Source organism: Mastomys coucha, unplaced genomic scaffold (genome assembly GCF_008632895.1).
Source record: "Mastomys coucha isolate ucsf_1 unplaced genomic scaffold, UCSF_Mcou_1 pScaffold3, whole genome shotgun sequence".
Taxonomy (NCBI): Eukaryota; Metazoa; Chordata; class Mammalia; order Rodentia; family Muridae; genus Mastomys; species Mastomys coucha.
The window spans coordinates 28,381,002-28,397,564 of NW_022196909.1; the positions used below are offsets into that span (position 1 = coordinate 28,381,002).

The window sequence follows — 16,563 nt, forward strand, 5'->3', positions numbered from 1 at the left end:
CCTGGAGCTGGAGTTACAAATGGCTGTGAGCCACCTGGTGTAGGTTCTGGGACTCAAAACTCTGGAAGAGCAGTACATGCTCTTAACCAACAAGCTACTTCTTAAGCTTAATCTGTGTGTCTTTTTTGAAGAATAATTATGTAAAAAGCTAATTGATCATCTCTGTCTGAGCATATGTTTACACATATACTCAGGTGAGCAGTTGAGTAAGCCTGCACATAGAAACAGGAAGAAACACACTCAGAAGTTGATATGGGATGTGTATAGTGAGGAGGGGAAAAAACATGGGAAACTTAAAGAAAAACAGGGAATCTTAATAAACTATTATTTTACAAATATAATACTGATATTCAGAACTAGTAATAGCAACCACCATTGTGTATCACACACTGTTGAATCCTTTCTGTATTACTCCAAGCTTTAAAGATCAGCTTTTGCCCCATTTATTGTCTGAGACTGAGTCTCGCTTCTGGCCTAGGCTGCCCTTGAATTAACCAGTGATGGATTACAGGTTTGTGCTACCATGTTTAGCCTTGGTTTTGTGTGTGAGGGAAGTAAGGTGAGGTGGTACTCAGGTTAAGAGCATTTGCTGCTCTTTCAAAGGACTTGAGTCTGGTTTCTTAGCATCCACAGAACTACCTGTGACTGCAGCTCATGGGCGTTTCAGTGCCTTCTTCTGGTCTCCACAGGTACCTATACACATGTGGCGTATTCATTCATTCATCGTCTGTCTGTCCTCTCCAGCTTCTCACAATTAACACAGTGAAAATAAGTTCAGTGACATAATAGAAGAAAACACACCTTTTATAATAATAAAAAAGTAATAATTCGGGATATCTGAATTCATCCGTGCTTTTGTGTCTGGAAGACTATTTTCTTGGAGAGTCGCCCACCTGGTCTGACATTTAATACCTATCTACTTCTTTTGCATGGGATTCCTGAGCCTTGCAGGGGAGGGCATTGATAAAGACATCCTGTTTAGGGCTGAGTGCTCCAAAGTCTCTCACTCTGCCCATTGTCCAGTTGATAGAGGGGTTTATAGTATAGCTCATGGTCTCTGTGTTAATTCCCAAGAGGCAGCCTGTCTGGCGAGGGCTGAGTGATGTTGTTCTCTATAGGTATAGCAGTATCAGTCATTAAGGATTGTTTTATTGCTATGTTCCTTCAGCAGAATAAGAGAGTAGGCTTTCTTCTAGAGCCCACGACCTATCCTCTGGCTGTTGGCCACTTTTTAGCAATGTCAGTGTGGGTGTTATCTCATGGAGTGGGCCTTACCTGCAGTCAGAAAGTGGTTGGCTACTCCTGCAGCTTTTGTGCCACTATTGCACTGATGTGTCTTGTGAGCAGGTCACTGTGTGTGTAGGCCAGGGGGTTTGTAGCTGGGGGATACTGATTACTTCCCCACTTCAGTAGCATGCAGAGTACATTTTCTAAGTTGAAATTTCATTTGCTGTAAGTAACCCGCTGGATATCACAGTTTAACAAAAGAACATGTGGGTTCCTGTCTGTTTACTCCTCTGCCACAGCCCAGCAATCCCAGGAAGAGCTCAGAACAGCAAGTGCAGTTTCCACAAGTTACCCATAGTTTTCGCACCATTGTAAAACTGAAGAATTATATGTTTAACACTCCTGAGTTGAGGATTATCTTACTTGTTATTTGGTTGGTTGGTTGATTTTTGAGACCTGGCCTTCCGATATTATATAATAACATTGGCTGGCCTCAAACTCAGGACAGTCCTTTATCCTCTCAAGTGTTCAGCATACAGCATTTGCCACCACTTCAGCTCTGTGTTCTCTCTCTCTCTCTCTCTCTCTCTCTCTCTCTCTCTCTCTCTTTAATTTTATTTATTTTATGTGTATGTGTACATTGTAGCTGTACAGGTGGCAGTGAGCCATCATGTGTGTGGCTACTGGGAATTCTATCAGGACCTCTGCCGGCCCTGCTTGCTCTGGCCCAAAGATTTATTTACTGTTATATATAAGCACACTGTAGCTGTCTTCAGACACACCAGAAGAGGGTGTCAGATCTCTTTAGGGATGACTGTGAGCCACCATGTGGTTGCTGGGATTTGAACTCAGGACTTTTTCGAGAGCAGTCAGTGCTCTTAACTGCTGAGCCATGTCATCAGCCTGTGGTTTTTCTTGATGAAGGGGTTTATAGTATAGCTCGTGGTGCCTGGAATTCATGAATCTCTTGTAGGAGCTGTGCTACTGTGCTCAGTTTCTGGTATGTTATTTTTGTTGTCTTAAGATTTATAATTATTTTTCTCTCTTACTCTCTTCTTTGACCTCTTAGTTGTTCAGGGGTGTGCTGGTCTAAATACCCCCCACACCCACGGACAGAGTCTCCCTTTGTAACGCTGACTGTTGTGTAGACTAGTCTAGTCTGGAACTCAGAGATCTGTCTACTTCCACCTCCTGAGTGCTAGGACTAAAACCAATCACTACGTCTGTTGTATTTGCCAATTTATCAAGATTATCTCCTATTAGTGATTTCTAGTTTCATGCCGTTTGTGGTCAAAATAAGACTTTGGTAAGTTTTTTGTCTTGTTGAATTTTTTAAGCCTTATTTTGTGGTTTAACGAAAGAGTGTTCCTTCCTTGTGTTTTAGATATTAGGACTATTTAGTCTGAGTTAAAGTTCCATTCAGTCAGTCCAGTATTTCCTTGGGCATTTTCTGTCCACTTGATCTGTTGTTAAAGGGAAGGGATCAAATTCCGTACTGCTTTTGAAGTATCTTTTCTCTCATATGTCTCTTACTACTGACTTGCTTTATATTTAGATGGTTTGGTGTTAAGTGAATGTTCTGTGGTAATTGATCCTTTATCATTAAATAATGATGATTTAGCCTTGTAATAGGTTTTGATTTAAAGTTTTTTGGTTTTTTTTCAATCTAATGTAAGTACAGCCATCGGTGCTCATTTTATTACTGGCAGTCTCTGACAACCTTTGACTTACCTATACCCCCAGCACAGTAGAGAAAGTTTTTGATAAGACTTAGTTCATGCAGAAGAAAGTTTTATTTATTTTGAAATGTAGTTTCAATTTGTCTTTTTTCCCCCTTGGAATTGAGCATCTTTGATATAATTAAAGGCTAATGGTTTTTCTGAATGAAATTCTTGTCTTTACTCCAGTTTTGATATGAATTACTGATCTTTTTTCCCTAGGAATTTCCCTTTAAGAATTCAATGGGCTTGGTGGTGCCCTCAGTACTCAAGAGATAAGGTCAGAATATTGTGAGTTCAAGATCAACCTAAGCTATATAGGGAGACTCTGCCTCATTAATGAATGAATGAATTAGGAAAGTTATTCCTTTTTCTGAGATGTGAATAACATTTTTCCCACCAGTTCTTTACTTTGATTTATCTTTGTTTGCTCTAGTAATCTGAATTTTCTTAATGGATACATGGATCTTTTTTCTTTCCTCAGCTTATGACTTAAGTATCACTGTCTTCCAGAATCTTTCCAGATGTGTTTGAAAATCTAAATAAACAGCTTGTGTTCACAAGCTATCTTTTTCATATCTTTATTTTAACCTTTATCACAATCCTTATTTTTTCTATTTCTCTCAGACTTCATTTTTGTATTTTCAGCACTTGGAGCACAAACATGTATATTTTGATATTAATGAACAATACTTTATATTAGATACTCATATTACACATTAGAATTTGATGCCTTTGGTTTCATAGCCATTCAAATCCAATTTAAGTGCTCTTAATTTGTCAATTGGAAAACCAAAAAGTCTTACTCATTTTTGTATTCTGTTTTGCGTTTTCTTTGATAATTGTTTTAGTGAGATAACTGATAATAAGCCTCCATTATTGATAACAGATTTCTCTTTTTCTTCCTTGTAATTAAGATTTATAGGACTATTTATGTAAGCTAATGATTCTTAGTTTTCTTGATTTTAGAGAAGGGTCATGTTACATCTTGTTTTCTTTTGTGTGATGTGTTTCTGTAATTATTTTATTAAACCATATATAAAATAATACAAAGAGTGAGAAATTGGTGTAACTTCAGTGTACTAGGGCACCAGCTTGAAGAATTACGACTTGCTGGGCTGGTTGTACACACCTGTAATCCTAGCAGTTGGGTGGCAGAGGAAGGAAGATTGCTGCAGGCTTAAGCTGGCCTGAGGTAGAGTAAGTCGGGAGTACATGTGTCCACTCAAGGTACTCCAAGGTAAGTACTTAGTGTATCAGTAGAGGTGGATGGATTCCTGGATGTTATCTAGCACTAGCCTCCCACTTAAAAAAAAAAAAGCAAGATCTTAATCCAGATAGAATTTCAAATGCTCTACATGTAGGAAAGCCAGTTTCCATGGTCATTATTGAGTGCATAAATTTACTATACTCTCTGGTTGATGGAGTTTGAATTGCTTTTATCATGATGCTTCTGGTGTATTGAAGATAATGATTGTAGCATTCTTATTAGTCCTATAAAGTTAATTTTAAATGTCATGTTAAAAACTTGTGTACTGATAAAACACTAGCAAACATGTATATTTTTATTTTCGTGTGTATGGGTGTTTGTCCTGAACATTATGTGTATATTGTGTGCATTCAGGTGCCTTTGGAGGCCAGACAAGGGCATCAGTTTCCCTGGAATTGAGTTATAGGAGTTTGCAGGCCAGTGTGTGCATGCTGGGAACTGAACCCAGGTCAACTGTAAGAATAGCAAGTGCTCTTAACCACGGGGTCATCTCTGCAGCCTTAACACTGGGTATCTCAAAGAACTTTGGTTGTCACTGGGTGGCTACTTTTGATTTAAAACGAGTATATTTTGACCATATGAGGGACTTTATAAGTGTTGATGCTAAAATAGAAACCCATAAACTAAGACCCACCATTTATAGTAGCTCTTCTACATTTTACTTCTCTATTCAGAATACCCAACCGATTTTCTATTTTAAACTCTGCGCCTGGAGTGATGGTGGTATCTGCTGTAGTCTTAGTACTTGGAGGCAGAGGGAGGAGGATCTCAGGTTCAGGCCGCCCTGGGTTGCCGTAGTGAAATTCTGCCTCAAAAAACTAACAAAAAGAAATCTGTTAATGAGTTGCCAGTTCAGATTATTTCATTATGAATACTATACTGTAGTGTGTATATGATAAAGACAAGTTTGAATTATAATTTACTGCTGAAATTCCAATAGCCCAGTTTATTTTTCAGTGTTGGTTTTAAATAGAGTACGGTCTTCTGAGATCATCTTGATAAGCCCTGGATTTCTCTAAGATGTTCAGGACATTTATTATTACCTTATCATAATAATTATCACAATGAGAGTTTCATAATGAGAATTGTATATGGGACATATTTGTTAATTTTTTTCAAAACAACTGGTTACATTTTATATTTTAACATCTCCTTATTTTTTGATAGAAAATGAGAATTGATTGTATTTTAATTCTCATTTCAAGCTCAAAATTAGAATGTAATGTTTCTCTTCCTGACTTTTGTTCTGTAGAGCAGGTTGTTGCCCTGGATGCTCAAAATATCGTAGCTGTTTCATGTGGAGAAGCTCATACATTAGCACTTAATGACAAGGGCCAAGTGTATGCTTGGGGTCTCGACTCTGATGGACAGCTTGGCCTGCAAGGATCAGAGGAATGTATCAGAGTGCCCAGGTAACACAGGTGACCATAAAGCGGTCCTTAATGTTTTATACTATATTTGTTTACCTAAATTATTTGTTTACTGCGCTCATGTATTGTTACCTAATTATTTCTCTCCTTTGAATCTTTCAAGAAGCTACTAAGTTGGTTCTTGTGAATGATTTGGGTTGAAACATTTGGTTGGCTAAGTATCAGTAATACTTAACATAACTGGTATTTACTCCATGATGGATAGAATTTCTATTTGTAAAGAAAAATAGGAATTGTTTTCTTCTAGAATGGGATAGACTGATTTCAGCCACTGGTTCTACTCTGTCAAATGTCCCAGCTATTGAAATATTTATTAAATACTGACTGGTTGCTGGGCATGGTGGCCCATGCCCTTAGTCCTTCACTCAGGAGGCAGAGGCAGATAGATAGATGGCTCTCTGTCATTTCCAGGCTAGCTTGGTCTACATAGTAAGCTCCAGGACAGCCAGAACTATGTAGAGAGACCCAATCTCAAAAAACCAGACAAATAAATACCTACTAGTTGCATGTTTCTCTGATTTTTTTTTAAAAGGCTTTATTTGTTTTGCTTGTTTATTAATTAAATGTAGAAGTCCATTAAAGTGGAAACCCTCAGTACTGGGACTTCCGGTATGCATCACCATGCCCAGCTCTTGTTTTAGATCTTAGAAGGTAACCATTTTGCTTTTCTCCATTATAATGTTAACTTTTGCTTTTGTTGTTGTTTTTTAAGATCTTATTTTTTTATGTGTGTGTTTTTGCCTGCATGTATATATGTGTATGTACTACAAGAGTGCCTGGAGCCTAGAAAAGCAGAAGAGGATATCAGATCCTACGGAACTAGTGCAGCGGCTCTCAACCTTCCTAATACTGTGACCCTCTAATATAGTTTCACGTTGTGGTGACCCCAAACCATAAAATTATTTTTACTGCTTTACTTTATAACTGTGATTTTGTTACTGTTATGAATTGCAGTGTAAGTATAGGCTATGCAACCCCTGTGAAAGGGTTGTTTGACCACCCCCTAAGGGTTGAGAACCCCACAGGTTGAGAACCACTGAACTAGAGCAACAGATGGTTGTAAGCTGACCTGTGGGTGCTGAGAACCAAATATGGGTCTTCCTGCAAGAGCAGCAAGTGCACTTAACCACTGAGTTGTCTCTCCATATCCCTGTTGAGTTTCTTTTCTTATCTCAATGTAATAAAGACCTTTTATATATGTTTCTCTCTCTCTCTCTCTCTCTCTCTGTTTTTTGAAGACAGGGTTTCTCTGTGTAGCCCTGGCTGTCCTAGAACTAGACCAGGTTGGCCTCAAACTCAGAGATCGGCCTGCCTCTGCTAGAATTAGAGGCATGTGCTACCAGCAACTTGTGAAATACGCCCCGTTTATATCTCTGTACTCAGCCTCTAACTTTCTTTTTTCGTTGTGTCCTTGTCATTAGTATCAGAGTAAATGAATTAATTTCTCTGAGTGTTTTGAAATAGGAGTCAGTAAGAACGAATTTTGTGAGAATCAGCATCAGCTCTGTAAATGGTTTTAGAACTTAACAGAGGAGCCCTTAAGTCCTGTGCTTGCTTTGTCATGGACACATTAGTATTAATGCTTTCTTGCTCCGTGTTACAGGTCTGTTAGGTTTTCTACTTCTTCATGGTTCTGTTTTGGCAAAGCGCTTATGTTCAGAAATTACTGTCCCTTCTGGGTTGTGAGGTTTGTTGGTGTAGGATTGGTTGTAGTAATCTCTAATGATCCTTTGTATTTTTATATCAGTTGTGATGCCTCCCTTTTCATCTCTGATTTTATTTTAAATGACTTTAGCAGTTCTTTTGTGTATATTTGTATGTGTATATGTGGGTGTGTATATGCAACAGTGTGCATGTGTGGAAATCAGAAGAACTTGTAGCGTAGTTGCTTCTCTACCATGAGTTCTAGGAATTGAATTCAGATCATTAAACATGGCAGCAAGTGCTGCAGTGCTGAACCATCTAGTTGGCCTGTGACTGCTTTATCAATCAGCTCAGGAGGGTACCCATTTTTGTCTATTGAAGAACTTTGTACATTAAAAAAAAATCTCTATTCTTTTCTTTCTTTTAAGATTTATTTATTTATTTTATGTATATGTGTACACTGTAGCTGTACAGATGGTTGTGAGCCATCATGCGGTTGCTAGAAACTCAGCACCTCTGCTCTCTCTGGCCATGGGCCCTCACTGTCTCTGGCCCAAAGATTTATTTATTCTTATAGGTAGGTACTGTAGCTGTCTTTGGACGCACCAGAAGAGGGTGTCAGAACTTACTACAGATGGTTGTGAGCACAATGTGGTTGTAGTGATTTGAACTCAGGACCTTCAGAAGAGCAGTCAGTGCTGTTAACCACTGAGCCATCATCTCTCTAGGCCAAATCTCTATTTCTTTATTTCTCTGTGGTACTTATTTTTCTTTCCACCTATTAAAGTTGGGTGCTTTTTGGTTTTGCTTTTCTTGGTCTTTTGAGATCAGAATGGATGTTTGCAGGGGTTTTTGTCTTATTTTAGTGTAGGTACTGAGTGCTGAAATCTCAGTACAGTTTTTGCTGTAGTCCAAGGTTCACTGTGTTGTGTCTTTATTTCCCCCCCTTTTGAAGAAATTTTTTCCTCTTTTGACCCATTTGATTGTTTAAAACTAAGCTGCTCAATTTTATGTAGTTATTTAGTCTTTAGTTGTTTCTTGTTACTGATTTCTAGTTTTATTGTAACTGAAAAAGATAATATTTTGTAAAAAAAAATTTGTTTTTAAATTTATTTTTATTGAGGGGCTAGGGATGGAGCTCATTTGATAGATAGTGCTTGTTGCCTAGCAACATGGCCACCCCCAGATACGATGGTATGCTCTTCTAATCCCAGCACCAGAGTGTCAGCAGAAAGCAGATTAATAACAAGTTTAAGAACAGTCCAGAATAGTAAATGAGCCCTTTATCAAACTAAGGAAAAAGGGAAGATGTGTTATTGAGAATTGTTTGGTGGCCTATTACGTGGTTCAGCCATACCTGGAGAATATTTCACATGCTGTTGTATAGAAGGTTCTATAGTTGTCTGCTAAGCCCATTTGGTCTAGGGGACCTTTTGACTTCTGATTTTATATTGAGTTTTTCTTGGATATCCTGTCAATTACACAGAGTGGGACATTGAAGTCCTCTGTTACAGTGTTGGAGCTGATCTCTCACTTGAGTTTGGACTATCTAGAGGACGTGTTTTGCATGTTTGGATGCTCTAATGATTTACAATTGTTTGCTGGGTTGGCTCTTTAGCACTGCATAGTGCTCTTTCTTGTCTCTCTGTACTGCTGTTGACTTAAAGTCCCTTTCATCTGAGACTAGTATGGCTATTATTTTCTTTTAATCTCTTTGCCTAGAGTACCTTATTCCATTGCTTGACCTTGCATTTTGATGTCCTTAGAGGTAAAGTGAATTTCTTAGAAGCAGCTTATATGATATGGTGGGGGTGGTCCACACTTCAGGCCTAGCAGGGAAGAGTCTGAGCCAGAAGAGCTGCCCTTTAGATGACCTTGCGCCACAGAGTGAGGCAGTCTCAAACAAACCAAAAAGGAGGAGCAGCTGTATGTGTTTGGATTTTGTAATTCATTCAGTACTCTTCTTTTTTGTTTGTTTGCTTGCTTGAGAGGAACTGTCCTAGAATTATGTAGACCAAACTGGCCTTGAACTCAGATCCACTTGCCTTTGCTGAGATTAAAGGCTTGCTCCACTATGCCCAGCTCAGTCACTCATTTTTTAACTAGAGAATATAGTGTGTTGTCATTTAAGGTGTTTGTTTAATGTTACAGCGTCTCACTGTGTAATTCTGACTGACTACAAACTCTGTAGACCTTGAAAATAGGTGTATTCACTAAGTGATATTTGGCTATCACTGTTAGACTTTGGGATTCCCATGGATATAAGATATAAGATGTATTCTGCCTTTACAGAATTCATTGTTTAGCATATGAGGCAACACTAAATGAATATGTAATAGTGATAACTGGAAAACTTACAGTTCTTTGAGAATATAGTATTTTGAAATATTTTACGTGAACTTGTAAATTGAAGTTAATAGTGAAAAGCCGGGTGAGCCGGGTGGTGGTGGTGCACGCCTTTAATCTCAGCACTTGGGAGGCAGAGGCAGGTGGATTTCTGAGTTCGAGGCCAGCCTGGTCTACAGAGTGAGTTCCAGGACAGCCAGGGCTATACAGAGAAACCCTGTCTCGAAAAACAACAACAACAACAATAACAACAACAAAATAGTGAAAAAATGAATGTCTGGTGTGGGTGGTACCCACCAGCAGGGGCAGCTAATACCAACTTGCACGATTGAACACATCCATGTGTTTTTGTTTCTAGTTCTTTTTTTTTTCTTTTTCCTTTTTGTTCTTTTTGTTTGTTTGTTTGTTTGTTTGTTTTTGAGACAGGGTTTCTCTGTGTAGCCTTAGCTGTCCTGGAACTCACTCTGTAGACCAGGCTGGCCTTGATCTCAGAAATCCTCCTGCCTCTGCCTCCCAAGTGCTGGAATTAAAGGCGTGCGCCACCACCGCCCAGCTTGTTTCTAGTTCTTTTGCATTTATTTTGCTATAGCATTCTGTTATATTGTTAAACACTTAAGGTACATTAGAACCTGCTAATTTAAAGCAGCACAACTCTCAGGTGCTGTAGTTAAGAACATATATTTACTAAATGAAAGTCTTATATCTTTATACAGTGGAGAGTTAGAGTTAACTGTCCTTTTTCCTGCCCACAATATGGTTCACTGACTAGGTATCAAAACTCTGTTCAGAATTGGCTCCAGATTTTCAGTTGGCAGAGTCAGGTCAGATGGTAGTATCAGATAAAGTCTGATAAGAAAAATTCCCCTTGCCTTTTTCTTGAGAACATTTATTCAGAAAAGCAAGTGAAGATTGATCAGGTGAAGGGGAAGAATATAAGATGCTTGGGATGTAGCAGCCAGCCCTCTCCAGCTCCTCAGGAACGCATCGTGGTTAGGAAAAACTAACAGTGTGAAGACAAGAGTGTGAGATAGCATTACTGACTATTGATTATCATAAATGACATTATTGATTATAATAAATGTGAATGGACTAAATTTCTCTAGTTGAAACAGGAGTGCCACTGATGCGGATGCAAACTGAGAAGGGTAGGCGGGGGAATAGAATCCATAGTTCTGATGTCGGAGATTAGGAGGACACCAGCTTAGAATAATTCGTGTTCCAAATACACTGCCAGGTTTTACACCAAAAGTTAAGAAAATTATTGGGTAATAGAAGAAAACGTTTGAGTGATGAAAGCATCCTGAGGGGTGGTTATCTATAAGCGTGGTTTACCTTGCTGCTTTTCTGTCTTTTTATGTGTTTTCTCAGCACATCTTTTTATACTTAGATGTTCTGATTCTTGGTTTTAACTGGTTTTGATAACTAGCCTTGAAAAGTCAGCAGACAACTGGCCAGTGAATTGCACATGATCCACTTGTTCCACAGAGGGAATTGAATCTGCTCTCTTTTCTTTTCTAGAAATATTAAAAGTCTTTCAGATATCCAGATAGTACAGGTTGCGTGTGGTTACTATCATTCACTTGCACTTTCTAAAGGTAAGCACTTGGGCTTTTCTAACTAAAAATTACTGCGTGCTCGTTTGAACAAAAAGGCCTCTGGATTTTCTTTTACAAGATTTGTCCTGATTTCATTTCCATGGATTTTAAATCAGCTGTTAGTTTCTATGCTTACAGAACAGCTGAAATATTTATTGAGCTTATGGTGTCTGTAAATAAGTTTTAGAGTAATCTTTACAGTGTTAAATTTTTCAACTCATGAACATGATACTTCTCCATTACGTCTCTCTTTACGTTTCCCTTACTAGTCTTTTCTTTTTTCCTTTTGGTTTATTCAAGACAGGGTCTTATGTATAAATATGGCTATCCTTGAACCTACTATGTAGACCAGGCTGGACTTGAACTCACAGAGATCTTCCTGCCTCTGCCCTCCAAGTGCTGAGACTGAAGAAGTTCACCATTACATCTAACACTAGTGTTTTCTTTTAACTGCAAATAACTTGTATGTATTTATTATATTTTTCACTAGGTATTTAACTTTTTTGTATTTTTTTCTTACTATATAGGCCTGAAACTTACTTAATTACTAAATATTTAGAAGCAATAACTTATTCATATGCCAGTTGTACATTAGAGAATCTCTCATGGTTTTTGTGTTACTGTTTAAAAAGATAAACTTGGGGGCTGGAGAGATAGTTCAGTGGTTAAGAGTACCAGCTCCTCTTCCAGAGGTCCTAGTTCAATTCCCAGCACCCACATGGTGGCTCACAACCATCTGCAATGTGATCCGATGCCCTCTTCTGGTGTGTCTGAAGACAACAGCAGCGTACTCATAAATAAAATAAATAAATAAATCTTAAAAAAAAAAAAGAAGAAGAAGAAAAAGAAAAAGAAAACCTAGGGGGCGAGGGGAGATAAACTCCAACAGGAGAAATGGCCCAATGGCTTTCTGATCACTCCCTGCCCTTCCAGAGGACCTGAGTTCAGTTCCCAGGATCCATGTCAGGTAGCTCACAAGCATCTGAATTCCAGCTTGAGGAGAGCTAACACCTATTGGACTTTGTAACAGGAATACGTTCATATGAATAAAAACACATAATTAAAAATAAAAAGATAAATTCAGCCTGGCATGGTGGTTCATACCTGCAGTCCCAGCCCTTGGAAAGCTAAAACAGGAAGATTTCCACACCTTCCAAGTCAGCCCAGGCTATCTCAAAAATAAAAAAATATATTCTAGTGTCTGTTACTATTTTAGTAAATGTCTTGTGGGGTCCACTGTGAACAAAACATTATAGCTCCATAAAAACCAGAGTTTTTTATCTGGAGCTGAGTTTTCTCTTTTGCATTTTATAGCGTTAGGTAGTATAATCAGGAACCGAACTTTGTGAGCATTTAGTGTGAACTGCACCCCTGAGTGCATAGTGTGCAGTGAGTGAGAAGCTATGTACCCCGTCAGTCCTGTAGCGTCACACAAAGAGCAGCATAGTTATGTACGGTGAGAGGGGCTGGAGAGGAAGAGCTTATGGCTTACAGAACGTTTAGCAGGAATGAGATTTCATCTGGGATATCCAAGAATGAAGAGTAGATGTGAGCTGAACAAAAGTTAGGTGGTCAGGGCGGTGAGAACAGTAGGCTGAGGTCAGAGGAAGGTGAGTGTGGCTGGAGTGGAGTGAGCGAGGAAAGTGTAAACACGCACACCCACAGGCCCTCTGAGAGCAGTGACAAAGTGTGCAACTTCCTCCCTTTGGTTGGCTTTGTTTCCTCCTCCTCCTCCTCCTCCTCCTCCTCCTCCTCCTCCTCCTCCTCCTCCCCAGTGCTAGAGATTGCAAGAGCTTGCCACTTTCCTGCTTCACCTAGTCCTGTTCTGGGGACCTGTTGAACCTTTTTCACCCCACCGGCTGAGCAGTTTCTCCAGCATAGAAGCTTACTTTTAAGTGTGTACTATTTTATAGAATAAACTTTTAAATTGTTAACTTAAATAGATTATTGCTAATTATTTTAATAAAAACCATCTGAAGTTGCTGGCAGATGAATCAGAACTAACCAGTAGTAGAGAGAAGGATGAAAGGGATCAGAAAGGATGCTAAAGCAGATCTATTTGCCAGACAAAACAACAGCAACAACCGTATAACATCGTAACCCTTGCTAGGTTTAGATTGATGATGTCTGGGAAGGAGCAACATTCCTGGGTATATGAAGAGCAGCACTGGGAGGAGAGCCATGGGGGTTGGAAACGGGGTAGAAGCCATATTCAGTTTGGGCACAATGAGTTAGATGTCAGATAAGCAGTGGGTTACAAGGTGTTTCTTAGTTTAGATTTGCATATGTTGATAGCTGAAGCCTTGAGATGAGAAGAGTACCTCTTGGGGAGAAGTTAGAGAGTAAGAGTGAGAGATGAGGAATGGTAGAGTCCTCTGTTGTAGGTCATAAGATAGCTTATGTAACTGGTTATTAGTGTGTTGCTGAAACTTAGCAGTATGCTCATAAGACAGTGTCTTCTAGGTAGTAGTATGTTTTCATATAAAGAAACAAACTTCTTGATTCAATAAATATGTATTTTCATCTAATGAGAGAATTTCTCAAAAAAGTAGTTGATCTTCAAATGATATGTGTGTGTAAAATAATTTTATGATTTTTGTCTTACAGCAAGTGAAGTTTTCTGTTGGGGACAGAATAAATATGGCCAGCTAGGTCTAGGCATTGAATGTCAAAAGCAAACGTCACCGCAGCTGATTAAGTCTTTGCTTGGAATACCATTCATGCAAGTCGCAGCAGGAGGAGCCCATAGTTTTGTACTCACCCTTTCTGGAGCTATCTTTGGATGGGGACGTAACAAATTTGGTCAGCTAGGTCTTAATGATGAAAATGGTAGGTTCCCTTTATAGTTAAGTGTATTTTTAAAAGATGATCTTCGGAGATAAATGAGTGATTCTTAGAGCATTGGAGAAATGTATGCCCAAATATTCCCAGGACTAATAGAGGTGGACCTGAGGATGTTAATTTAAAGTTTTTATGTGTTTTGGGAGGATCCTGGGAAGGCTGAAAATTAGTATGTAATAAGTTGGAAAGTTTGTTGAGACCTGGAGATAAAGCTCAGTGGAAAAACTCATGCCCAATATGCACAAGGCCCTGGGTTTAAGCACCTTTTCCCCACAAAAGAAGAAGAAGAAGAAGAAAAATAATCTTGAGGTCACTTGTACTGTGATTCTATATAGGTCCATGGTAGAATGCTTGCCTGCCACATAGGGACTGTCAGGAAAGAAAGGGTGTGCTGCTTAGGTCTTCATTATTGGATGTCATTAACAGACAGTTTTAAATACTGACTTAAGTTAGTAACCAGTGTTGCTTTTTAGTATTGGCCACTGTTAATGGAAAGAAACTATACAACTAATTCCTGAAGAAGCTATATGTGTAGCTTCCTGCTACAACATGTGTGCAGTAGCCTAGCCTGGCACTGAGAAAGGCTTGCTTTGGGGACGTATGGCAGTCAGTTGGTATGATTGTGTCAGGTTGGATTTATATGATCTGGGTTGTTAGATTATTTTTTGGTTGAACTTCTTTTTACACTGATGATTGTCTTGAAAATAAACATTTTAAATTTAAACAACTACTTGAAACAAGTCCCAATCTTTTATCTGACATTTCATACCTGCCAGTTTTTGAATCCTAGTATTTGGCATATAAGTCATAGTTTGTGACGTTCAACATGCTGGTAATGGCTGAGATAGCCAAAGTACATTTTTACCTAATAATAACTGATAATGATAAGTAAATAATTCTTTCATAGAATTAGATAATGGTTATTCTGCATAAAAAATATACTTATGTAATACTATTATTGTTTTGCCACAAAGTACAGAAAGTAGAACAGGCTGTTGAGTAGTATCTCTGAGCATGACCATTACAGAATAAATAATTATATACATGTAGAAAATCTGAATACACTGAGGCCCTATATTGTTGAACCCTGTGTGCATTGGCAGTAGGTAATCTAATGCTCATCTTTGAGTCCTTACTTTATCATAAGGCCTGGAAACCCAATTTTATAGGCTTTTTCTTAGAAAGTATTTGATTGATAGTAAAAATTAATATTACAGCTACTGAGTTTGGAAATCTATAAAGGAAACATTTTAGAAGATTCTAGTTAAAAATATCATTAACATCTTTTATTGGAATTTTCAGATAGGTATGTTCCTAATTTACTAAAGTCACTAAGATCTCAGAAAATAGTTTATATTTGTTGCGGAGAAGATCATACTGCTGCATTAACCAAGGTATTGTATTTAAAAAACTTTTTATTATTTGCAGTAATTTTTTCATAATTAGTGAATGCTTTTGTGCTATTTCCATTAAACTTGAGCAGTGTTTGTGTTTCAGAAATAGTTTATATTGAAAATGGCATAAATTATTCTTGAAAATGACTTGCCTTAACGTTCAATTTTGCTTAGGGTTGTGAAAGCTGTCACATTCAGTTGCAGCAGTGCTTAAGTGTAGTCCAGACTCACCTCAGACTGTAGACATTCCCCTCTCTTTGTTTCAGGAGTACTGGGGCCGCAGTCATTCAGGATCATGCCTAGCACTTTCTAGAGGGGTGTTTGTCTGTGGTATTGATAATAGAAATTACAACTCAGGATCTTGTGTATCCTACGTCACTTCTCTACCGCTGGGCCATATATCCAGCTCCCTTTTTTATTTTTGCTCAGTTTGACCTCCAGTTTTTAATCCTAATAGCCTCCTGAGTAGCTGGGCTTATTAAGCATGTTGAATAAGATGATTTCATTTTGATTCATCAGGCTTGCGGTGCTGTGTCTCAGTCCCGTTTGTATTTATTCATACTACCTAATTTGCTTTATCTCCCATTTGGTTTATAAATATTTTACAACATGTGAAGAAGCAACTGAGTTTTTGATATCTATATTTAAATACTTTTTTATATTTTATAAATATATTGAACTAAATGTTGTATTTAGGCTGAACATTAAGCTGGCATTGACTATTTTTAATACAGCCTTGTCAATTGTGTTAACACTCATCTCTCATGTTCTGGGGTCCTTGTGTGGTGAGTAGATGTCAGGTGAAAATGAACACACTCAGACAGTGGGTGTGGTTATGTGCTGACCTCAGTTTGATCCTCACCAGTACAGAAACAAAACAAATTGCAGCTAATTTTTATTGGAAAATATTGTATTTGTTCATAGTAACATAAAGATTCTGAGAAATTGTTTTTTTGGCCAAATTAGAAAGTGATGTTTCAGAAGTGCTAGGGATATGTAGTGGTTGGTAGAGTGCAGATACAACACATAAACTGAGGTTCCCCCACCCCCCATTATCATTATTTTATTTTATATAATCAGTAAAATAAATTAACTTTT

The 16,563-nt window shown here is 38.2% G+C and overlaps 1 protein-coding gene across 8 annotated transcripts in view; it reads left to right on the top strand.

Annotated features, from left to right (window-relative positions):
* Nucleotides 1–16,563, top strand: part of Herc4 (HECT and RLD domain containing E3 ubiquitin protein ligase 4) — a 71,855-nt gene that overhangs the window by 11,736 nt on the left and 43,556 nt on the right. For all 8 annotated transcript variants that reach the window (XM_031348317.1, XM_031348319.1, XM_031348320.1 and 5 more), the window contains 4 exons: nucleotides 5,468–5,627; nucleotides 11,154–11,230; nucleotides 13,838–14,059; nucleotides 15,374–15,465. In XM_031348317.1, coding sequence (XP_031204177.1) covers nucleotides 5,468–5,627; nucleotides 11,154–11,230; nucleotides 13,838–14,059; nucleotides 15,374–15,465 — 551 coding nt within the window. The remainder of the gene's footprint in view (nucleotides 1–5,467; nucleotides 5,628–11,153; nucleotides 11,231–13,837; nucleotides 14,060–15,373; nucleotides 15,466–16,563) is intronic.